Source organism: Artemia sp. Qi Xiang Cuo, chromosome 12 (assembly GCF_049724085.1).
Source record: "Artemia sp. Qi Xiang Cuo chromosome 12, ASM4972408v1, whole genome shotgun sequence".
Classification (NCBI taxonomy): Eukaryota; Metazoa; Arthropoda; class Branchiopoda; order Anostraca; family Artemiidae; genus Artemia; species Artemia sp. Qi Xiang Cuo.
Window position 1 is genome coordinate 7,938,694 of NC_142805.1, and position 25,372 is coordinate 7,964,065.

At 36.1% G+C, this 25,372-nt stretch overlaps 1 protein-coding gene across 4 annotated transcripts in view; it reads left to right on the top strand.

Annotated features, from left to right (window-relative positions):
• LOC148945731 (potassium channel subfamily K member 15-like) overlaps positions 1–17,889 on the top strand; it is a 298,031-nt gene extending 280,142 nt beyond the window's left edge. For 3 of the 4 annotated variants that reach the window (XM_089098494.1, XM_089098493.1, XM_089098495.1), the window contains one exon: positions 16,914–17,889. In XM_089098494.1, the coding sequence (XP_088954620.1) occupies positions 16,914–17,587 (674 nt within the window). In that variant the 3' untranslated portion in view covers positions 17,588–17,889. The remainder of the gene's footprint in view (positions 1–16,913) is intronic. The other variant, XR_016142642.1, reaches the window with a different exon arrangement.
• Positions 17,890–25,372: the final 7,483 nt, after the last annotated feature.

Consider the following 25,372-nt stretch of genomic DNA (forward strand, 5'->3'; position numbering starts at 1 on the left):
TCGTAGGTGAATGTTGTCAGAAAATTACGATTTGGGATATATAAATTACTATTTTGGGCTTTTCTGAGCTAGATTTCTTAGTCCCTCATAGGTGTTTGTTGTCTGAAACCTATAGTTTGGGATGAGTAGTTTGCTATTTTTGACTTTTCTGAGCTAGGTTTCTTAGCCTTTGATAGGTGTGTGTTGTCAGAAAATTATGATTTGGCATATGTAAATTACGATTTATGACTTTTCTGACCCGGATTTCTTAGCCCCTCGTAGGTGTTTGTTTTCTGAAACCTATAGTTTGGGATGAACAGTTTGCTATTTTTGACTTTTCTGAGCTATGTTTATTGGCCTTTCATAGGTGTGTGTTGTCAGAAACTTATGATTTGGGATATGTAAATTATTATTTTTGACTTTTCTGAGCTAGATTTCTTAGCCTTTCATAGGTGTTTGTTGTCTGAAACCTATAGTTTGGGATGAGTAGTTTGCCTTTGGACTTTTTAGAGCTGGATTTCTGAGCCTTTCGTAGGTGTGTGTTGACTGAAACTTATGATTTGGGATATGTAAATTACTATTTCGGGCTTTTCTAAGCTAGATTTCTTAGTCTTTCGTTGCTGTGTGTTGTATGAAACCTATGATTTGGGATTTGTAGTTTTGCGTTTTGGACTTTTCAGAGCTAGGATTCTTAGTCCCTCATAGGTGTTTGTTGTCTGAAACCTATAGTTTGGGATGAGTAGTTTGCTATTTCAGGCTTTTCTGAGCTAAGGTTTCTTAGTATTTCGTAGGTGTGTGTTTTCTGAAACTTAAGACTAGAGGTGTCTAATTTGCTATTTCAGGCCTTTCTGAGCTAAGGTTTCATAGTATTTCGTAGGTGAATAATGTCTGAAACTTATGATTTGGGATATGTAAATTACTATTTCGGGCTTTTCTAAGTTAGATTTCTTAGTCTTTCGTTGGTGTCTGTTGACTGAAACCTATGATTTGGGATATAAGGTTCTTAGTCTTTCGTTGGTGTGTGTTGTCTGAAACCTATGATTTGGGATTTGTAGTTTGCTTTTTGGACTTTTCAGAGCTAGGATTCATAGTCCCTCATAGGTGTTTGTTGTCTGAAACCTGTAGTTTGGGATGAGTAGTTTGCTATTTCATGCTTTTCTGAGCTAAGGTTTCTTAGTATTTTTTAGGTGTGTGTTGTCTGAAACTTATGAATTGAGGTGTGTAATTTGCTATTTCAGGCTTTTCTGAACTAAGGTTTTATAGTATTTCTTAGGTGGATATTTTCTGAAAATTATGATCCGGGATATGTAAATTAATATTTCGGGCTTTTCTAAGCTAGATTTCTTAGTCTTTCGTTGGTGTGTGTTGTCTGAAACCAATGATTTGGGATTTGTAGTTTTGGTTTTTGGACTTATCAGAGCTAGGATTCTTAGTCCCTCATAGGTGTTTGTTGTCTGAAACCTATAGTTTGGGATGAGTAGTTTGCTATTTCAGGCCTTTCTGAGCTAAGGTTTCTTAGTATTTCGTAGGTGTGTGTTTTCTGAAACTTAAGACTTGAGGTGTCTAATTTGCTATTTCAGGCCTTTCTGAGCTAAGGTTTCATAGTATTTCGTAGGTGAATATTGTCTGAAACTTATGATTTGGGATATGTAAATTACTATTTCGGTCTTTTCTAAGTTAGATTTCTTAGTCTGTCGTTGGTGTGCTTTGACTGAAACCTATGATTTGGGATATAATGTTCTTAGTCTTTCTTTTGTGTGTGTTGTCTGAAACCTATGATTTGGGATTTGTAGTTTGCTTTTTGGACTTTTCAGAGCTAGGATTCATAGTCCCTCATAGGTGTTTGTTGTCTGAAACCTTTAGTTTGGGATGAGTAGTTTTCTATTTCATGCTTTTCTGAGCTTAGGTTTCTTAGTATTTCGTAGGTGTGTGTTGTCTGAAACTTATGATTTGAGGTGTGTAATTTGCTATTTCAGGCCTTTCTGAGCTAAGGTTTCATAGTATTTCGTAGGTGAATGTTGTCTGAAAATTATGATTTGGGATATGTAAATTACTATTTCGGGCTTTTCTGAGCTAGATTTCTTAGTCTTTCGTTGGTGTGTGTTGTCTGAAACCTATGATTTGGGATGGGTGGGTTGCTATTTTTGACTTTTCTGAGCTGGATTTCTTAGCCTTTCCTAGGTATGTGTTGTCTGAAACCTATGATTTGGGATGGTTAATTTGCTATTTTTGACTTTTCTGAGCTAGGTTTCTTAGCCTTTCATAGGTGTGTGCTGTCAGAAAATTATGATTTGGGATTTTTAGTTTGCTTTTTAGACTTTTCAGAGCTAGGATTCTTAGTCCCTCATAGGTGTTTGTTGTCTGAAACCTATAGTTTGGGATGAATAGTTTGCTATTTCAGGCTTTTCTGAGCTAAGGTTTCTTAGTATTTCATAGGTGTGTGTTGTCTGAAACTTATGATTTGAGGTATGCAATTTGCTATTTCCGACTTATCATAACCAGATTTCTTAGTCTTTCGTAGGTGTGTGGTGTCTGATACCTATGATTTGGGATGTGTGGGTTGCTATTTTTTGACTTTTCTGAGCTGTATTTCTTAGCCTTTCGTAGGTGTGTGTTGACTGAAACCTATGATTTGGGAATGAGTGGTTTGCTATTTTTGACTTTTATGAGCTAGATTTCTTAGTATTTCATAGGTGTGTGCTTTAAGAAAATTATGATTTGGGAGGTTTAGTTTGCATTTTGGACTTTTCAGAGCTAGGATTCTTAGTCCCTCATAGGTGTTTGTTGTCTGAAACTTCTAGTTTGGGATGAGTGGTTGGCTATTTCAGCCTTTTCTGAGCTAAGGTTTCTTAGTATTTCGTAGGTGAAGCTTCCACGTCACTTTTAAGTTCACCAAGACATAAAAAATTTAAAGTTCAGTTCTAAATTTTTCCATAGAAGATAGGAAAAGTTATACTATGATTGCGGTTATTTTCTATGAAGATAGAAAGTTTCACTTTAATTCTAATTTTCTTAAATTCAGTTCCGACTTTTCTCAAAGAGATGAAAAAATTTAAAGTTCGGCTCCAAATATTTTCCACGTCAGTTTTAAGTTCACCAAGACATAAAAAATTTAAAGTTCACTTCTAAATTTTTCCATAGAAGATAGGAAAAGTTATACTATGATTATGATTATTTTCCATGAAGATAAAAAGTTTCAATTTAATTCGAAATTTTCTTAAATCTTAAAATGACATGAAATATGCTTACGGCTCTACCAATCGTACTCTGTGCTTGTTCATAGACACGACGCGGCTTTTCCACTGATACTCTATGGCAGGTTATTGACACTACCGAGTTTATTGCATGCATTAAATCAGTATTTTTTATGCAGTGCAAGAATCAACACACAATTCATATCTGTAAAAAATGAAGATGAATTATTTGACGAAAGTATGTGCACATGAAAAAATCATCGTCGTGTTGAATGCTGACAAGGAGAAATACCTGAACTATGAAACGAGTGCAAGTGGAGATCTTATTGGGAATGTATGCAAACGTTGTCATGACAGTGAGGAGTTAAATTCCTTTGGTGTACCCAAGAATTTACATCATGCAAGTGGTGGATATGCGAGAGTAACATTACCAGAGAAATTAGTAGTCAAAGAGAATGCCAACTTAAAAATAATAGTTGATGAAGAGGGACAACTTCTAGCTAGTGGTTCTGGTAGCATGTTAGCCGTTGATAGATCTTATCGCAATCTTTCTGGTGTTAGCATTCGAATGAAAGCAAAAGGAAAAAGAAGACATGCATACAGCTGCATCAACATCATAAATCATATCATGTCAATGTGCCAAAACTGCTATCTATGTAAAAATAATGTGACAATAGACAGTGAAATCGCAGGCAGAATAAAAAGGACATTAGCAGACAATATCATCAATGAATATAAAGATGAATTGACGGAAATTGAAGCGCAAGTGTACTAATAATGTATAATAATGTATTTAACATATTTTTATATTAATATTCCACATGTCGTTATTTCATTAAAAATATCTAATGCATTATTTTCTTAAGTGTTCATTATTTTTTAGGGTATGCTAGAACGTCAAACGTTCAGAATATCTATTAAAAAGGTCAGAGATGTAAGAAAAATAATTTTAGAGATAATGATACTACTAGTAGGCTCAATTTTTCATAGAAGATAGAAAAGTTCAAGTTCTCTTCTGAATTTTACCAAAGAACACAATTCAATTCTAATTTCACCAGAGAAAATACAAAGCTTACACTTCAGTTTTAAGTTCACCAAGACATAAAAAATTTAAAGTTCACTTCTAAATTTTTCCCTAGAAGATAGGAAAAGTTATACTATGATAGTGATTATTTTCCATGAAGATAAAAAGTTTCACTTTAATTCTAAATTTTCTTAAATTCAGTTCCGACTTTTCACATAGAGATGAAAAAAATTTAAAGTTCTGTTCCAAATTTTTCATAGAATATTGGAAAAGTTATACTTTGATCGTGAATATTCAAGTTCTCTTCTGAATTTTACAAAAGAACACAATTCAATTCTAATTTCTCAATAGAAAATAAAAAGCTGCCACTTCAGTTTTAAGTTCGCCATGACATAAAAAATTTAAAGTTCAATTCTAAATTTCTACATAGAAGATAGGAAAAGTTATACTATGATTGTGATTATTTTCTATGAAGATTAAAAGTTTCACTTCAATTTTAAATTTTCTCAAAGAAGTGAAGAAAAGTTCAACTTCGATTCTGAATTTTCTCAATGAAAATGAAATAAGTTATTGGTCATTTCTATTTTCCCAAAATAATATAAAAATTTTCCACTTCAGTTCAGATTTTTCTCAAACAGATGAAAAAATTTTAAATACTGTTCCAAATTTTTCATAGAAGATAGAAAAGTTCTTGTTCTCTTCTGAATTTTACCAAAGAACATAATTCATTTCTAATTTCTCGAGAGAAAATAAAAAGTTTCCATATCACTTTTAAGTTCCATAAGACATAAAAATTTAAAGTTCAATTCTAAATTTTTCCATACAAGATAGGAAAAGTTATACTATGATTGTGATTATTTTCCATGAAGATAAAAAGTTTCACTTTAATTCTAAATATTCTTAAATTCAATTCCGACCTTTCTCAAAGAGATGAAAAATTTGAAGTTCTGTTCCAAAGATTTTCCCGGAAAAAGAAAAGTTCAACTTCGATTCTGAATTTTCACAATGAAAATGAAATAAGTTATTGATCAATTCTGTTTTCCTAAAATAATATAAATTTTCCACTTCAATTCAGATTTTTCTCAAAGAGATGACAAAATTTTAAATATTGTTCTGTATTTTTCATAGAAGATAGGAAAAGTTATACTTTGATTGTGAACATTCTTCATGAAGATATGGAGCTCCACTTTAATTCTGAGTTTTCTCGAAGAAGTTCAAAATGTACGGTTAACTTATCATGAGCGCTCATGATAAGCTAAGCTAACCTAACTTAAACATGGTAAAAAGATTAAATTAGGTTAGGTTAGGCTAGATTAAGTTAGGTTAAGTTAGGTTAGGTTAAGTTAGGTTAGGTTAGGTTAGATTAAGTTAGGTTAGGTTAAGTTAGGTTAGGTTAGGTTAGCCTACGTACGCGCGCGTACGTAGGCTAACCTAACCTAACTTAACCTAACTTAATCTTGGGACTTTTCTTGTTCCGGGAAAATATTTGGAATAGAACTTTAAATTTAACTCATTGAGAAAGGTCGGAATTGAATTTAAGAAAATTTAGAATTAAAGTGAAACTTTTTATCTTTATGGAAAATAATCACTATCATAGTATAACTTTTCCTATCTTCTACGGAAAAATTTAGAAGTGAACTTTAAATTTTTTATGTCTTGGTGAACTTAAAACTGAAGTGTAAGCTTTTTATTTTCTCTGGTGAAATTAGAATTGAATTGTGCTCTTTGGTAAAATTCAGAAGAGAACTTGAACTTTTCTATCTTCTATGAAAAATTGATCCTGCTAGTAGTATCATTATCTCTAAAATTATTTTTCTTACATCTCTGACCTTTTTAATAGATATTCTGAACGTTTGACGTTCTAGCATACCCTAAAAAATAATGAACACTTAACAAAATAATGCATTAGATATTTTTAATGAAATAACGACATGTAGAATATTAATATAAAAATATGTTAAATACATTATTATACATTATTAGTACACTTGCGCTTCACTTTCCGTCAATTCATCTTTATATTCATTGATGATATTGTCTGCTAATGTCCTTTTTATTCTGCCTGCGATTTCACTGTCTATTGTCACATTATTTTTACATAGATAACAGTTTTGGCACATTGACATGATATGATTTATGATGTTGATGCAGCTGTATGCATGTCTTCTTTGTCCTTTTGCTTTCATTCGAATGCTAACACCGGAAAGATTGCGATAAGATCTATCAACGGCTAACATGCTAACAGAACCAATAGCTTGAAGTTGTCCCTCTTCATCAACTATTATTTTTAAGTTGGCATTCTCTTTGACTACTAATTTCTCTGGTAATGTTACTCTCGCATATCCACCACTTGCAGGATGTAAATTCTTGGGTATACCAAAGGAATTTAACTCCTCACTGTCATGACAACGTATGCATACATTCCCAATAAGATCTCTACTTGCACTCGTTTCATAGTTCAGGTATTTCTCCTTGTCAGCATTCAACAAGACGATGATTTTATCATGTGCACATACTTTCGTCGAATAATTCATCTTCACTTTTTACAGATATGAATTGTGTGTTGATCCTTCCACTGCGTAAAAAATACTTATTTAATGCATGCAATAAACTCGGTAGTGTCGATAACCTGCCATAGAGTATCAGTGAGAAAGCCGTGTCGTGTCTATGAACAAGCACAGAGTACGATTGGTAAATTCGTAAGCATATTGCATGTCATTTTAAGATTTAAGAAAATTTAGAATTAAAGTGAAACTTTTTATCTTCATGGAAAATAATCATAATCATAGTATAACTTTCCCTCTCTTCTGTGGAAAAATTTAGAAGTGAACTTTAAATTTTTTATGTCTGGGTGAACTTAAAACTGACGTGGAAAATATTTGGAGCCGAACTTTAAATTTTTTCATCTCTTTGAGAAAAGGCGGAACTGAATTTAAGAAAATTAGAATTAAAGTGAAACTTTCTATCTTCATAGAAAATAACCACAATCATAGTATAACTTTTCCTATCTTCTATGGAAAAATTTAGAACTGAACTTTAAATTTTTTATGTCTTGGTGAACTTAAAACTGACGTGGAAGCTTCACCTACGAAATACTAAGAAACCTTAGCTCATAAAATCCTGAAATAGCCAACTACTCATCCCAAACTAGAAGTTTCAGACAACAAACACCTATGAGGGACTAAGAATCCTAGCTCTGAAAAGTCCAAAATGCAAACTCTACCTCCCAAATCATAATTTTCTGAAAGCACACACCTATGAAATGCTAAGAAATCTAGCTCAGAAAAGTCAAAAATAGCAAACCACTCATTCCCAAATCATAGGTTTCAGTCAACACACACCTACGAAAGGCTAAGAAATCCAGCTCAGAAAACTCAAAAAATAGCAACCCACACATCCCAAATCATAGGTTTCAGAAACCACACACCAACGAAAGACTAAGAAGTTTGGTTATGAAAAGTCAGAAATATCAAATTGCATACCTCAAACCATAAGTTTCAGACAACACTCACCTATGAAATACTAAGAAACCTTAGCTTAGAAAAGCCTGAAATAGCAAACTATTCATCCCAAACTATAGGTTTCAGACAATAAACAACTATGAGGGACTAATAATCCTAGCTCTGAAACGTCTAAAAAGGAAACTACAAATCCCAAATCATAATTTTCTGACAGCACACACCTATGTAAGGCTAAGAAACCTAGCTCAGAAAAGTCAAAAATAGCAAATTAACCATCCCAAATCATAGGTTTCAGACAAAACATACCTAGGAAAGGCTAAGAAATCAAGCTCAGAAAAGTCAAAAATAGCAACCCACCCATCCCAAATCATTGGTTTCAGACAACACACATCAACGAAAGACTAAGAAATCTAGCTTAGAAAAGCCCGAAATAGTAATTTACATATCCCAAATCATAAGTTTCAGACAACATTCACCTACGAAATACTATGAAATCTTAGCTCAGAAAAGCCTGAAATCGCAAATTACACACCTCAAATCATAAGTTTCAGACAACACACACCTACGAAATACTAAGAAACCTTAGCTCAGAAAATCCTGAAATAGCAAACTACTCATCCCAAACTATAGGTTTCAGACAACAGACACCTATGAGGGACTATGAATCCTATCTCTGAAAAGTCCAAAAAGCAAACTACAAATCCCAAATCATAGGTTTCAGACAACACAATCCAACGATAGACTAAGAAGCTTATATCCCAAATCATAGGTTTCAGTCAACACAAACCAACGAAAGACTAAGAAATCTAACTTAGAAAAGCCCGAAATAGTAATTTACATATCCCAAATCATAAGTTTCAGACAATATTCACCTACGAAATACTATGAAACCTTAGCTCGGAAGGGCCTGAAATAGCAAATTAGGCACCTCAAGTCATAAGTTTCAGACAACACACACCTACGAAATACTAAGAAACCTTAGCTCAGAAAAGCCTGAAATAGCAAACTACGCATCCCAAACTATAGGTTTCAGACAACAAACACCTATGAGTGACTAAGAATCCTAGCTCTGAAAAGTCCAAAAAGCAAAACTACAAATCCCAACTCATAGGTTTCAGACAACACACACCAACGAAAGACTAAGAAATCCAGCTTAGAAAAGCCCGAAATAGTAATTTACATATCCCAAATCATAAGTTTCAGTCAACACACATCTACAAAAGGCTAAGAAATCCAGCTCTGAACAGTCCAAAAGCAAACTACTCATCCCAAACTATAGGTTTCAGACACCAAACACCTTTGAAAGGCTAAGAAATCTAGCTCAGAAAAGTTAAAAATAGTAATTTACATATCCCAAATCATAAGTTTCTGACAAAACACACCCACGAAAGTCCAAGAAACATAGCTCAGAAAATTCCAAAAGCAAACTAGTCATCCCAAACTATAGGTTTCAGACAACAAACACCTACGAGGGGCTAAGAAATCCGGGTCAGAAAAGACAACAATAGCAATTTACATATGCCAAATCATAATTTTCTGACAACACACACCTATGAAAGTCTAAGAAACCTAGCTCAGAAAAGTCAAAAATAGCAAACAACTCATCCCAAACTATAGGTTTCAGACAACAAACACCTATGAGGGACTAAGATATCTAGCTCAGAAAAGCCCGAAATAGTAATTTACATATCCCAAATCATAATTTTCTAACAACATTCACCTACGATATACTAGGAAAGCCTAGGTCATAAAAGTCTGAAATAGCAAACTACTCATCCCAAACTAGAAGTTTCAGACAACAAACACCTATGAGAGACTAAGAATCCTAGCTCTGAAAAGTCCAAAAAGCAAACTACACATCACAAATCATAATTTTCTGACAACACCCACCTATGAAAGGGATAAGAAATCCAGCTCAGAAAAGTCATAAATGGCAATCCACCCATCCCAAATCATTGGTTTCAGACAATACATACCTATGAAAGACTAAGAAATCCAACTCAGAAAAGTCAAAAATAGCAACCCATACACCCCAAAATCATAGGTTTCAGACAACATACATCAACGAAAGACAGGGCCTGGGGAGGGCCTTTGGGGGCTGGGGGCTTGCTTCGGGGTTGGGGTGGGGGGATCGAAGCCCTTTGGGGTTGGGGTAGGGCGATCGGGGCCTTTTGGGGTTGGGGTAGGGGACCTCACGACACTGTTCAAATTGAACTTGTGTATTATAACGACCACAGAGTTTCACCCTCAAATCCTCTTCTAAAACTTCTTCTAAAATCATCTTTTAAAATGTCTCTAACTGTTTCGCCGAAATAATTCCCTAAAATGCCTAAGACGATTTCGCCCATTTCAACTTGTAAAATGGGTTTAGGAGGGACATTAAGAAAGTAACTTGCTCTGAAAAGATATAATAAAGCCATAAAAAAGTATTAAAAAATATGGAGGGGGCTCTTTGGGGGCCCGGGGAGGGCCTTTGGGGGTCTGGGGGGCCGGGTGGGAGCCCGGGCAACCTTTGGGGACCGGGAGTTCCTTTGGGGTTGGGGTAGGGGGATCGGAGCCCTTTGGGTCGGGGTTGGGCGATGGGGGCCCTTTGGGGTTGGGGTAGAGGACCTCACGACACTGTTCAAATAGAACTTGTTTACTATAATGACCACACTCAAAACCTCTTCTAAAACCTTTTCTAAGATCATCTTTTAAAATGTCTCTAACTGTTTCGCCGAAATAATTCCCTAAAATGTCTAAAACCGTTTCACCCAAATAATCCCGAAACGTAATCTCAGCGTGTTCCTTTTGTTTTTGGCATCCCTGCGCTGTCACATTTGAAATTTTTAGGAAACCCTTTCCTACGTTAATCTCTTCATCTCATAAATGTTCCTAGCTACACTATTAAGGTTTCGTTAGAATATCAATTTATCTCTCCGACTTAAAGCTCAGTGAAGCCGTATTTAAAAATAGAATTTCTATCTCTTTAGACTCCCGCATAATTCCAAGATAACAAGTGATGTCATTTCTAATTCCTGACAGTAAAGATCAATGAAGCCCTATTTAAAAATAGAATATTAATTTTTCTCTCTGACCTACAGAACGTTTATCCCTCACACCTAAGATTAAAGAAAGCCATAATGTTTCTTAATTCCCCCTTCGTGAATCAATACATTCCCCTAGCGATTATGTAAATCAATTTCTCAGGTTAGGTTAGCCTAAAGATCAAAGAAGCCATGTTTGTTTCTTAATTCCCCTTTCGTGAACCAATAATTCCCCCGCCGATTATGTAAATCATGTTCTCAGGTAAGGTTAGCCAAACAACAATGAAGCCATGTTTGTTTCTTAATTCCCCTTTCGTGAATCAATACATTCCCCAAGTGATTATGTAAATCAATTTCTCAGGTTAGGCTAGCCAAACAACAAAGAAGCCATGTTTGTTTCTTAATTTCCCCTTCGTGAATCAATACATTCCCCTAGCGATTATATAAATTCATTCTCACTGACAAAAACCATAAAATAGACATGAATTGCTGTTGACATCCATGAAAAACATCAAATAAATTGACCATCGACCTTGGAAAAAAGAGGTCATTGACCCCATTAACCACGTGTTCTCCCTAGGGACTCTATGCCCATATTAGGAGTCCCGTCACGACCTTTACCCCCCTTTCTACTGTTCTTATGATAGGGATGCTCGTATAAACTTCAAAGAGGGCCCATTTGATTGGAAATTGAAAGTACTAGTTCAATTTTTAAGAGTCAAAAGATATCCGAGGGCAACTAGCCCCCCTCCTACACACACCCTTTTCCCCCAAGCCTATCCGATAAAATTTTTTAAATAGCCGTTTCATTAAAAATCATTCAAAAGTCAGATGAGAAAAACTCCTGTGTCAACACAACCCCGCAGGGTCCGGAGGCAGGCTATGTAAGTAATTCTCTGGGGGCACATATAGTTTTTATGGAAGGGATGCTCTTATAAACTTATCAAAAGATAATCGAAAGTATCAAAAGATATCGGAGGGTAACTAGCCCACCCCATCCTCCACACCCTAAATGCATCAGATAAAAATTTTGAGATACACGTTTTGTTAAAAATAGTTCAAAGTTCAGATAAAAAAAAAACTCCGGTGTCGATACAGCCCCAGAGGGCCTGAGGGTAGGCGTTGTAAGTTATGCCCAGGGTGCATATACGGTTGCTATCGAAGGAATGCTCGTACAAACTTCATAGAGAGGTCATTTGACTGGAAATTGAAGGTTGTAATTCACTTTTTAAGAGTAAAAAGTGATCGGAGGACAGTAACCCTCCTCTGACACTCCATTTATTTTTTTTCCCAGAGGCACTTCATATAAAAGGGGTCGTCGTACAAAATTCAAAGGGGGCTCATTTCAAAGGGGGTAAATTTTTTTCACTTTGATATTGTTACTTTGATGCCAGTTTTGTTACTTTGATAAACATTTGATTTTTTTTTTTAAGTTTGATTTTGAAATGAGGAATTTTTAATAACTTGAAACTTTTTTCAATAAAAAACGAAGAAAAATTAATAAAAAAAAAAAATCCGAAAAACTATTTTTTCAAATAAAAATAAAGGCCATTTTAAAATTAAGATCAGCAGATAAAAATACCTGTTAAAATTCAAACTCAAAACGACCAGAAATTAGTAGGGTAATTAAAGAATAAATGAAATCCAAAACAGAAATTAACACAGAACAAAAATTAAATAAACAGTTATAGGAAAAAATATAGAACGAGTAAAAATATAAATGAAGAAATAGATCTTAAAGAGAGTAATGCTTAGATTTAATATGAAAATCAAGCTTTAAAATAAAAAAAAAACATTTTGCTATTGAAGTATAAATGAAACTTAAAACGAACAGAAATTAAATAAACAATCAACGCAAACAAACATACAAAATATATTGATGTAAATGAATAAATAAATCTTAAAACAAGTAAAACTTTAATTGAATATGCAAATCAAGCTTGAAATGAAAAAAATCACTACAAACAAGAGTTTGGGTATTGCCTCCTTCTCTCTGTGTAAAAGTCTAAAACCTGCTGCGTCACTGGCGCTTTACTAAAAACTATATGTGTCTTGAACAGTCTATGTGTAAACAAAGCTTAAACAACATTATATTGAATATTTGATATATAATGATATCAGTTGTAGTAAACCACGCCTGCAGGAACAGCCTGTACGTTAGTGCAGCCTGCCCCAAGCCAGGATAATGCGGGAGGCCTGGGCTGTGGGTCTGCAACCCACACCCGTAAAAAGACTATACGCAACAGAAGCATCAAAGAAACAAAGCCTCGGATCTAATATTGACTCAATGACGACGAATGCCTGTTCCCGGACAAGATTTCTGACTGTGAAAAATACTCTCACGTTTGGGTTTTGGAATGTCCTTGCAATGGCCCAAGCATGAAAAACTGAACAAGTAGTAAATTAAATGATTGGATATATTTTAGACTTACTTGCTCTATTGGAAGTGAGATGGACTGGTGCGGGATCAAATCAATTACCAAATGGCTATAATATTATTTTCAGTAGAACCAATTCACGAAGAGAACAAGGAGTTGCTCTCATCATGACCAAAGAAGCCAAAAAGGCCATGATCAAATGGTCACCAGTCTCAGCCAGAATCCTCACTGCTAGATTTACTGGATTGCATGCCAAGCTTTCTGTGGTAGTTTGCTGTGCCATGATCAATAAAGTAAATGAAGAGGTAGAACACCAATTTTATAGAACCTTGCAAGCGGTAACAAACGATATGCCTAGGCATGACATAGTATGCTTCATTGGATACTTTAATGCAAAGATTGGCAACGACCGGGATTATTACCCCCAAGTACAAGTACCCCAAATATTCTTGGACATCCCCTGATGGTGTAACTAAAAACCATATAGACCATTGCTTGGTCAGCCGTAAGTGGCGCTCAAGCCTCAATGATGTACGAACGTATAGAGGTGCTAATGTAGGATCTGACCACTCACTTATGATAGCAAAATTTAAAATCAAGTTGAGGAGAAATAGAAGGAAGATTCCTCGTCCCGGCCCTCTTTTTTACTCAGACAAGGTACTAAACAAAACGTTGTAGCATGATTTTGTGGTAGAACTTTCTAATCGCTTTCAAGCTCTCTCCTAACCAGCACAGTTAGATCAAGAACACATGTGGAAAGACATGAAGACTTGTTTTCAATCGGCTGCCACAGAAATTCTTGGATACAGAAAGAGCCCAAAAGATCAGTGTCTTTCAGAAAAGACATGAGCCCTAATAGAGAAAAGAGCATGTATAAAACAAACCCTTCTTCAGAATCACGTACCAAGCCAAATGATCTTTAAAAGTTCCAGTTATAGAGAAGCAGACAAAGAGGTAAAAAAAGCGCAAGAAATGACCACCGTTGTCAAATTGAAAGGAAGGCGAAACTTGCAGAAGAAGCTGCCAAAAGAGGTGACTCTAGAGCCCTTTATAGGATAACAAATGAAATTTTTGGAAAGAAACGCTCCCAAAATGGCCCGTTAGGGACCCTTCCGGTGTTTTAAAAACAGATCCAGAGGTTGTAAATGAAATATGGGTGTCACATTTTGAGAAAATTCTGAATAAACCTCCACCAAAAAACCCACCAAATATCCCAACGATACTACTTTTTTTCCTGAATATCAGTGATAAGCCACCAAGTGTGATGGAGATAAGTACTGCAGCAAGGAAATGGGAAAACGGAAAGTCACCAGGTGATGACCGAATAACAGCAGAGATGATTAAGGCATCAATCCCAGGACAAATCTTATACTGGGTCAAGTTCTTTACCAAAATCTGGGAGAATAGAGAAGTGTCAGCTGAATGGAAGAGAAGCTCACTGGTCAGACTTTTCAAAAAGGATGATGCTACTGTTCCTGGAAACAGACGAGGAGTCAGCTCACTATCAGTGCCCGGAAAATTGCTTTTTTCATGATATTTTGGAAAGGATACAGACCGAACTAGATAAACACCTGGGAAATGAACAATATGGGTTCCGTGCAGGACGTTCCTGTGCGGATCTTATTTTCACTTTACACATGCTCACAGAGAAAAGTCAATGGTGGCGGTCCAAATTATACATGGCTTTCATTGAATTCGAAAAGGCTTTCGATTCGGTCAACCACAAAACTTTGTGGCAAATTCTGAACTTTTAAAGCTTTCTGGATAATTAAGATAATTAAAATAATTTTGTCATTGCACGAAGGGAGTGAAAGCTGCATTAAGACTCCAGAAGGCCAAACAAGATACTTTAGAGTCTTATCTGGAGTGAAACAGGGATGCGTATTGTCACCATTGCTCTTTATAATAGCTATTGACTATACCCTTGGCAACGCCACAACAGAAGGCATTGAATTATCATCCGGTCTAAAAGTCAGCGATTTAGATTTTGTACACGACATAACATTAGTTCAGGGTTGCAAGCAACGTTTTCAGTACATCGTTCAAAGGGTCAGTGTGAAAGCCAGCCAGCTTGGTCTTAAAATATATGCAGGAAAGACAAAAACCATGGCAACACCCAATTCCCCCCTACATATCACATGTGCTGGTGAGGAAATTGAACAAGTTAAGTATTTGGGCAGGATCATAGAGAATGCTGGATTTGCCACAAAAGAAGTCATAACTAGAATAGGTTGAGCTAACGCAGCCTTCAATCAACTGAAAATAATCTGGAAATCCAGGAATTATTCAAACCGCATGAAGCTGCGCTTTCTCAGCAGAAGCATTTTACCAGTCCTCCTGTATGCCGTTGAGACTTGACACCTAAACATTCAACATGAGAAGAAGATTCCTGCTTTTAGAACAATTGCCTCAGGAGGATTCTGAATATACATCGGTTGGAAAGATTCTCAAACGATACCATTCGGAGAATCACCAATCAACCACTAATAACCGACACCATCAGATCCTGTAGATGGAGGTATCTCGGACACGTTTTAAGAATGGAAAACCATCGAATCCCAAATTCTACACTTGAGTGGCAGCCAGTTGGAAGCCGGAAGTGTGGGAGACCACGAAACACATTGAGGCGAACCTACAACAGTAACCTATGCCACCCGAATGCCTTTCTCCAATCAGATTGGGAAGATATAGACGTAGCGGCTCATATCGGACCTGATTGGTGAATATTTACTGATACCCTAGGTACCCCTGGTGGCACAGGAGGATCTAAGGTCTAAGGTTAGTTGTTGAAAGATCCATCAGTTCAAGAATTTATTTCACTCTAATTTTATTTTCAATACTGTAAGAACTTGAAAAGAAATTTTTGTAATATAATTGGTTTTCAGTGAAGCCCCAGTGATGCTTAGGCTTTTGGTTTTTATTTACAGTTAAGGAAGGGGGCAGTATCCAAACTCTTGTTTGTAGTGAAACTACATTCGTCTTGAACAACTTTAGAAATAACTAATAAATTAAACTGAATAATTGATGTATAATGATATTAATTGCTGAAAGCTCATCAGTTCAAAATTTTTAATTTTATTGTTTATTTTCAATATTAAGTACAAAAGAAACTATTTGTAATAAAATTGGTTTTCAGTAAAGCGCCAATGACGCTTTAGGTTTTAGACTTTTACAGTGAGAGAAGGAGGCTATACCCAAACTCTTGTTTGTAATGATTTTAACTTTTTTTGAGGGTTTCTTTTTTTTACGTTCTTGGTTTCATTTATTCTTTAATAGTAATTTCTGGTCGTTTTGAGTTTGAATTTTAACAGGTATTTGTATTTCCTGAGCTTAAGTTTAAAATGGCCTTTACTTTTCTTTAGAACCTTATTTTTCGGAAAGTATTTTTTAAATCAATACTATGTAAAGAATACAGTTGTGGAATTTACGGTCCCTACAGTTGGTGCTGATCTCTATTTAATGGCCCTTTATACAGGAAGTTCAATCGTTGGAGGGGGGATATTTTGTCCCTTAACACGCCCTTCCTGTTTACCATCCCCCAATTTCTCCAGGCACCCATTTCGAGCTTGGTTGACTCTGGCTGAGCTTAAAGAGTCATGCCGATGACACTCGTTCAAATAACCAGTGACACCAGGATTCTCAAGGACTATTTCTCAAGGACTCTCAAGGATTCTCAAGGACAGGATTCTCAAGGACAGGATTCTCAAGGATAACCAGTGTTCTCAAGGACTAAGTATTTAAAGACTAGCTCCCTAACCACTCGGCTGGATGTAATGTTTAGTGGCTATTTTTATCTATATCCCCATATTTGTATAATTATGATAGAATGTACTGATTAGACTTTATTTTAGGGTATGGATACCTGACCCCTAGAACCATAGCTGGGAAGATATTCACAACTTGTTACGCAGCTGTTGGAATTCCATTGTTTTTACTCTACTTATCATCCATTGGGGAATCATTTGCCTCTGTGCTACGGGAAGTTCGTCGCAAATTGTGCCAGTTTCCTCGGCAACGTGATCGCAATAGATTAAAGAGAGCTTCTACAAATTCAGTTTCAAATAACTACTCATATCCACCTTCTTTACAAGATACATGTTTTTTAACAGATGTAAAGAACGATTTATCGTTTCAGAAATATCACACCAGTTCATCAACACCTGAGGTTGTTTATGTGCCAATTAGCGTTTGTTTTTTACTTGTTGCTGGATATATAGTGACCGGTGGCTTTTTATTTGCTAGCATTGAAAACTGGGACGTTGTTGACAGCATTTGTTTATGTTTCAATCTATTAGCAACAGTTGGTTTTGGAACTTTAATTCCTGGAACAAGGTTAAATGAAGGCAACCTACAGGAAACAAAAACATTTAGCCTAGTGCTTTTTTACTTATATATAATTATTGGAATGGCTTTTATGGCTACCTGTTTTGCAGCACTTCAAGAGCGTGCAGCACCTTACGTGCTTAAAATGAGAAACACCACTTCCTGTAAGGAAAATGGAAGCCCGTTATCTGAAATCACATGACATGGAGAGTGGCCTGAGAGTCGCCTGAATGCAGTCTCAGGCCACACCTCGACCAATTGCTATAAAAATTCTTTGCCCTGTGAAAAAAATGGACATAATAAAAGTGTATCGTCAGTTTTATGTGCTGGTGAAGCTGTGAATGAGTTTGAAATGAAGCATTTAAATAAAAGGTGCAACACACTTCCAAATTGCTCAAGGAAAGTGGTAACTTTTGACGAAGGATTGACGCAGGCGGCTGAAGTTGAAATTACCATGTAAACCTTTGCAAACTAAACATCTCTTTTTGTAAATATATGCAGCAACCATAACTGGTTTACTTTTTAACCACCTTAGGTCTTACTTACTGAATGCTTTAACTGGAATGTTATTTCAACTTCCTAAATATTACTCTAAAAAAATCTTTCTCTTAGTAGAGGTCTGAATTCCCAATTAAGTAGAGAATTAAAAAAGGAAAAAAAACTAATAGATTCTGTGATTTAACATACCAAATCCCGATGAAGTAAAAAGTAGAAGGGAAGGGATCTTTCGTAAAAATCATCATGCTGAGTCTAGCGGTGTGTAATTTTAACTTTAGCTAAAACAACAAATTTGGATTCCAAGATAATACTTCGGTTAATACTTGTTGTACAGCCAGCAAAAAAGTCATTGAAAGGGATAGTGGTAAAAAGAGTCCAGATGCTCTATAACTTGTTTTATTCTCGTACTAAGGGGGGGGGGAGATTTCTGGCTCAGTTCCTAAAGTCTTAGTATTTAAGATTATTCTACTGTGATCCTACTGTGAGTTATACATACCTCCTCCTAGAAAGCACCCTTAGAATAAATATCATTTGCAAGCATCTGGCACCATCGTTTTTATATACATGATGCACAGTTCTAAAGTCAAGATGACCCTACGAACTAAGTTTGTAGCAACGCCAGAGGAGACCATAAGATTTTAGGCGTCTCAAACTTCCGCATAGGCCTACATAAATTGAAAATTTTGTAATCAGAATAATCGTTGAAAAATTTTCTCAATGAAAAAAAAAGATTCAAAGAATGCTATTATCACATCCATGTAGTGCAAGTCACCTCCGGGGACTAATTTTTTTTTATCGTGCCAGCAGTGCTGATTACACAAAGTGATGATAAGATTATTTAGATCTGGGGAAAATCCTGGCTACCGAATGGAGTCCCACATTAATTTTTCTAAATAACAATAATATTTTCTACAACCCCTAAAATAAGGGATGGACTCTTTCGATAGGGAGTAAGTTTGCTTGTGATTGGCTAAAGCTTAAAACCTTTATTGCATGATTAAAATTAGTATTCAAACGACTTTAATTTTTCTTGGAAGGGGGGCTTCCTAAATGATGGATCAGTTATAGAATATAAGTTCGACAAAATTATATCTGGGGAGCGGGAACAAACACCTTTAAATTTATGATGTCTCATATTTTATCAAAGAGAGTGATTTAACGCTAATAATAATTTTTAAAGTCATTCTTTGGAGCTTCAATCTTGGTGTCAAATAAGTTGCGGTAAAGAACTGTATGTAAATAGTCAGTTGTTCTGCTAACAGCCGGCACTTTAAGAAACTGTAAAGAAAGGTGCACTTATTTACAATTGAATTTTCACGGTGATTCCAAATACGCAAATATATTGAGCTGAAGCTAAACCTAAAAAATAATGAACTCGAGAGTCTATGATCATCATTATATGTAAAAAAAATTCTATATCACCTAGATCCGTGTTTCCTATCCCTGAGATATGTTTTTTGAAACTCTTAATAAGTCCGGTTCAAAGCATCTTCATTCGTTAGTCAAAATGTAAAAACAATGGATGTTTTTAATGTTTTTACATTCCGAGTACAATTTTCCAATTCTTTAAATGATTGAAATCGTTATGGACTCTGGAAAATCAATGATTCTAGAATCAGTGAAGGACGGAGACTAGCACATATTCTTAAGTCTACAGGAAGCGCTTATACCGGCTTAGAACTGGACAGCAAGAAATCCCTAGGACATCCAGTTGCATTGAGACTTTGTACAATTTTGGGTCCATCTTGAGTTCAACATGGTGTTCCACACTTCGCAATGCTTTTCTATCAAGAAAAGTCGAAATCGTGCACAGAAAATCTCAAGCCTATTACCTATTCATCATATATTCATGCCCACAAATATTTTACTACTACAGGAAGGCAGCCCATAATATAACTTAGCTAGGAACTTTTTTTTTCAGCCCAAAAATCGCACCAAAACGGACCAAAACCAGAAGAATTATCTATTAATCAGAACCCAGTGCAAATGCAGTGTCACTTACCAGGCTATAATTTTCTCGAGGGGCACCCCTTCTCAAGGTTACCCTACAGCTCTATTAGCAGTCATCTCTAAATAGGACAACTCGTGAATAGTCTGCGATGACGCCACAATGATTCCACGAAAGCAGGATTTCTCTATCGGAAATGAAACGGATATAGGAACCTATGACAGAGCAAAACCATTTCACAGCACAGGAACAGCTCCAACCACTTACATCCAGCATATGCAGCCCAACCTTTTATAGCAAGGAATCAAATGGGATTTAAAATTTTCCTACATTCGGATTATTCTGATTAATCGGGTGTCCTAGATGATATTATTAGCAACATCAATGGTTTCAAAGCGTCCGGTTAAAACCGTCAAAATTCGTCAATGAAAATGTAAAACAATAGATGTTTTTTAATATTTTTACATTCCAAGTACAATTTTCATATTTTTTTATTCATTGAAATCGTTATGGACTCAGGAAAAGCAATGGTCCCAGAACCAATGAAGAACGGGGACTAGCACATCTTCTTAAATCTACAGGAAGCACTTATACCGGCTAAGAACTGGACAGCAAGAAGTCCCTGGGACGTCCAGTTGCATAGAAACGTTGTGCAATTATGGGTCCATCTTGAGTACAACCTGGTTTTCCACACTTGGCAATACTTTTCTATCAAGAACAGTCAAAATCCTGCACAGACAATCTTAAGCCTATTACCTATTACTCATCAAATCTTCATGCCTACAAATTTTTTGCTACTACGAGAAGGCAGCATATAATAGATAACTTAGCTAGGAACTTATTTTTTCAGCGTAAAAAAGCCAACCATAACGGACCAAACTCAGAAGAATTATCGATTAATCAGAACCCAGTGCAAATGCACATTATAAATACAAATGAAATTATACTGATGAGATAATTCCGAAGAAAATCATCAGATTATGCTGATGATGCAGTAGGCTATAATTTGCTCAAGGGGCAACCCTCCCCAAGGTAACCCTACGGTGCTCTTAACTTTCATCTCTGGCTAGGGTAAGTCATGAAAGGTCCACGATGATGCCACAATGATTCTACGCAAGCAGGATTTCTCTATCGGAAATTATGCTGATGAGGTAATTCTGAAGAGAATCATCAGATTATGCTGATGATTTGGGTGTCCTAGATGAAAGTATTAGCAACATTATTTGTATTTTTAAGGTTTTGAGAGTTCAAGGCACAAGAATAATCGGAAAATTATTGATAAGAAGACTAAGTAAGTTAGACTGGGACCAAGTGAAGAGGAAGAGATCATGTTGGATAGCAAGAAGATTGATCAAACGGGTAGCTTCACTTACTGAGGTGGTAGGTATTAGTGATAAATATGGTGGATGATGTGAAGATGTTATAAGTAGAATAGCCAAAGGCCAGGGTATTATTACGCAGTTAAAAATTTTTGGAAAAATAGGATGATAAGTCTGCGAATCAAGACTAAAATATTGGAAGTTACAATGATGACAATTGTCAAGTATGTTTCTGAAACAAGCGTAATCCACAAGACGGAGGTGAAATTGCTAGCTGTAATCCATCGGAATTGTCTAAAGATCTTTTCGTTCAGCAATCTGACTGACTGCATTTCAAACAGTAAGCTTTACGGAAAACATAGTTCTGTCCCAGTTCTCAGGGCTATAATAAGAGAAAAGTTGAGATGGCTAGGATAGGTTCAGTGGATGAAGGGTGACCGCAGGCCAAAGATCGTCCTTTTCGGTCCACCATCTAGGGCCAAACTTTAGTAGGTCGTCCACTGCTAGCGTGGGAAGAGGTCGTAAGGAACTATTTAAGGGAAATTTGAACTTCCTTAGAGGGCATAAAGAGGGAGGCTTTGAACAGATTGGGATGGAGCAGAAGTGTGCATAGCAGTTTTTGCTCTGACAGCTTGGCGTTGCGGTGAGTTGTTAGTTGTTGCTGTAGTAGTAGTAGTAGTAGTAGTAGTAGTAGTAGAAGCAGTATTAGTATTGGGGATGTCGGTTAGTGTATTTTTTGTAGATTTGGTTTGGGGGGGGGGGGGGTAGCCTGAAGCCTCAAAAATTAAATTCTCCTGCCCAACTCTTTTAACTTTCAGTACGCTTTCAGATAAACGTAGAAGTTGTGGCTATTGAATCAGTTATTCCTTTTAATGAATGTCTTAATATTTGGATCTCTTATTTTAATATTTGCTGAAATTCTATTCTAGTTTCTGTTCGTTTCTGGCTCCATTTATTCATTGATAGTTCGGTTTCTGGTCTGTCAAGATTGTTCTTTGGTCCACAAATCTAGTGACAGGCAATTTGTCTCCTGAACTCTCTTTACGCTGAGAAATATTTTTGGACTAAGACTTGAAATTTGGATGCTACGAATGACAGCTTCCTTGTTGTTAAAGAACAACCTAAACTCCAAGATAAAAATATACTTTTTTATACTTAATTCCACATAAGATAGATGGGTTGGCACCCGAAAAGACAACTCATTAAAAATTTGAAAATAATAGCCTTATTTTTATAATATTTTAGACTCCCCCCTCCAACCTAAAAATAATTTTAGGAGGTTTACTTGTTCAGGGATGATTTTTCAATCAATGGTGGTTGAAGCATCGTTTTATGAAGATTGAGATTGAAGTTAACAACAAAACCGGAGATTTAGGGGGGGGGGGCAGTTTAACTCTTACTTTATTGAAACCTATACTGAAGTGTTCATAGTAACAAACTATAAGCATAGAATGACCCATATTAATGCAAAGTCAGAACTCTACGAAATCAAATTTTGATTAGAATTTATGCATCAACCGCACCTACTGTTTATTTAGATTCTAAATACAGTAAATAAATTTCCTTGATTTTAGATCTCTTCATGAGACCTATGAGCAGAGGAGATTTTTGCATAATGTTAGAATAGCGTTTAAGTCCTCCCCAAAAATGGGTGTAATCCATTCGAGACGGATGAGAATCCTAAAGCTATTATACACAAAAGTGCAAAACTTCTTATATTCCCAGAGAATGATAGTCATGCATAGACCTATGCACTTCTTTTTTTTTACCACGGTTGATCATATTGAACTAATACTCGTAGATTACTAAAATAAAGCTCATTTATACTAGAAATTGAAGATCTAGAGTTCTTTTTAACTAATAAAAAAGGTTAAAGCCTTGGCAAAGTGACAATATATTGCATTTTAACTCATAAAATATTGATTTTGGCCTGAACATGGCCAAAATATTATCGAGCAAAAATTAGGAGTGCTATTGAAAGGAAAAGAGCGTATATCTTATTTCATTTTGAAAGGCAAATACCCTAAAATAGCCCTTTTTCATTGAGCTTCGTTGCATTTGAAATAACCTATAATTTAAAAGTACAGTTTTAAGCGCTGGCAGTCGTTCCCAAATTTAGAATTAAGGGGGAAAATTTTCTGTGCAAAGGAAAGTTCTCGGGGAAACTTTTCGGGGCTAAATTTACGTAGGTGAAGGATTTCCTGGCATGATTTTGAAAATAACCATAAAGTAAATAAAAACACGTTTGTTGAAATGAAAGTATGTAAAATATGAAGTGGCATTAAAATTAAAACGAATAGACATTATTTCGTGTTTGAGGGGGCTGCCTCTTATTCATTCCTCACTCTTTATGTTAATGTCTGACTTTTTGTTACAATTCTTTAAGAAATACTGCTCAACACACAGGAAGTCGAATTTAAATGACAGGTATTTTTTATGAACCTTGAAACATTAGCGTAAAGAGCGAAAGATTAAGAAGGGGCAACACCCATTTTACATGAAACCAATTTTTGGTCTTAAGATTTAATGTTGCCATTTAATTTCAATAAAAAAAAAATTATAAAAAAGTAATCATAGGCAGCGCAATAGCGCTGCCTAAGTAAAGAACGATGTTAGCACAATGTATTATTTTTTTTTCTTGGTTTTGGCCAGGGCACTTCATATTGAAGGAGTTGTCGTAGAAACTTCAAAACGGGCTCATTCGATTGGAAATTGGATTGGCTTGTGCCCTTTTTAATAGTCAATTGTGACTGGAAGGCAAATAACACCCCTTCCACGTCCACCATTTCCCCAAAGGCATTCAATCATAATTTTGAGATTGCCATTTTGTTCAGCGTAGTTGATTTTCAGATAGAAATCATGTTTTTGAGGAGGACACTCCCCCACAGCCCTCAGAGTAAGAGTTGTCAATTATGCCCTGGGGGCATATAAGGTTTTTATAGAAAGCGTTGTCGTAGAAACTTAAAAAAGCTCATTCGATTGGAAATTCAAAGGGCCAGTGCCCTTTTTAATAGTCGAAAGTGATCGGAGCGCAACTAACCCCCCTCTCACTCCCACCTTTTCCCAAAACACATCCAAGCAAAATTTTGTGATAGTCATTTTGTTCAACGTAGTTGAAAGTTTTGGAAATTATTTCTTTGAGGATGAAACCCCCCCCCCCGCCCTCAGGGCAAGGGTTGTAAGTTATACCCTAGGGGCATATAAGGTTTTTTATAGAAAGCATTGTCGTAGAAACTTCAAAAACTGCTCATTCAATTGGAAATGAAAATGGTTAGTGCCCTTTTTAATAGCAGAAAGTGATTGGAGGGAACTAACACCCCTTCCATGCCCTCCGTTTCCCCAAACACATCCAATCAAAATTTTGAGATAGCCATTTTGTTCAAAGCAGTTGAAAGAAAATTATGTTCTTACTCCCCCCAGCAGAATACTCCCCCCACAGTCTTTAGGGCAAGGGTTATAAGTTATGCCCTGGGGGACATATAAGGATTTTATTGAAAGATTTGTCATAGAAACTTCAAAATGGACTCTATCGATATGAAATTCAAAGGGCTAGTGCCCTTTTTAGTTCAAAGTGAATATAGGGCAACTAACCCCCTTCTCACGTCCACCTTTTCCCCAAAAACATCCAATTAAAATTTTTAGATAGCCATTTTGTTCAATGTAGTTGAAAATTTTTGAAATTAGGACTTTAAGGATGAAACCCCCTCCCGTCCGAAAGCCCTCAGGGCAAGGGTTGTAAATTATGCCCTGGGGCATATAAGGTTTTTATTGAAAGCGATGTTGTAGAAACTTCAAAAAGGGCTCACTTGATTAGAAATTGAAAGGGCTAGTGCCCTTTTTAATAGTCGAAACTAATTGAAGGGAAACTATCCTCCCTCTCACGCTCACCATTTCCCCAAACATATCCAATCAAAATTTTGAGGTATGCATTTTGACTCAACGTAGTTGAAAGTTCTGGAAATTAGGTCATTGAGGATAATAACTAGACCCCGGCGCCGCGCCAGAGGATCGACCAAACGCCGCCAATGAGAAGCCCGGTCGACCGCCGCCAAAGATTCACTACGCCACAGGCTCGCCGCCACTGGCAGAGGAGGCGGCGTTTGGCTGACTTCAAATTAATTTTGCGGCAATCCTTTATTGCGTCGACCTCAAAGTCGGAGCTTTTCTTTCTCGTTTGGTTTAGTATTTCGATGTTCCTTATTAGAAATCTAGCAGGACTTGC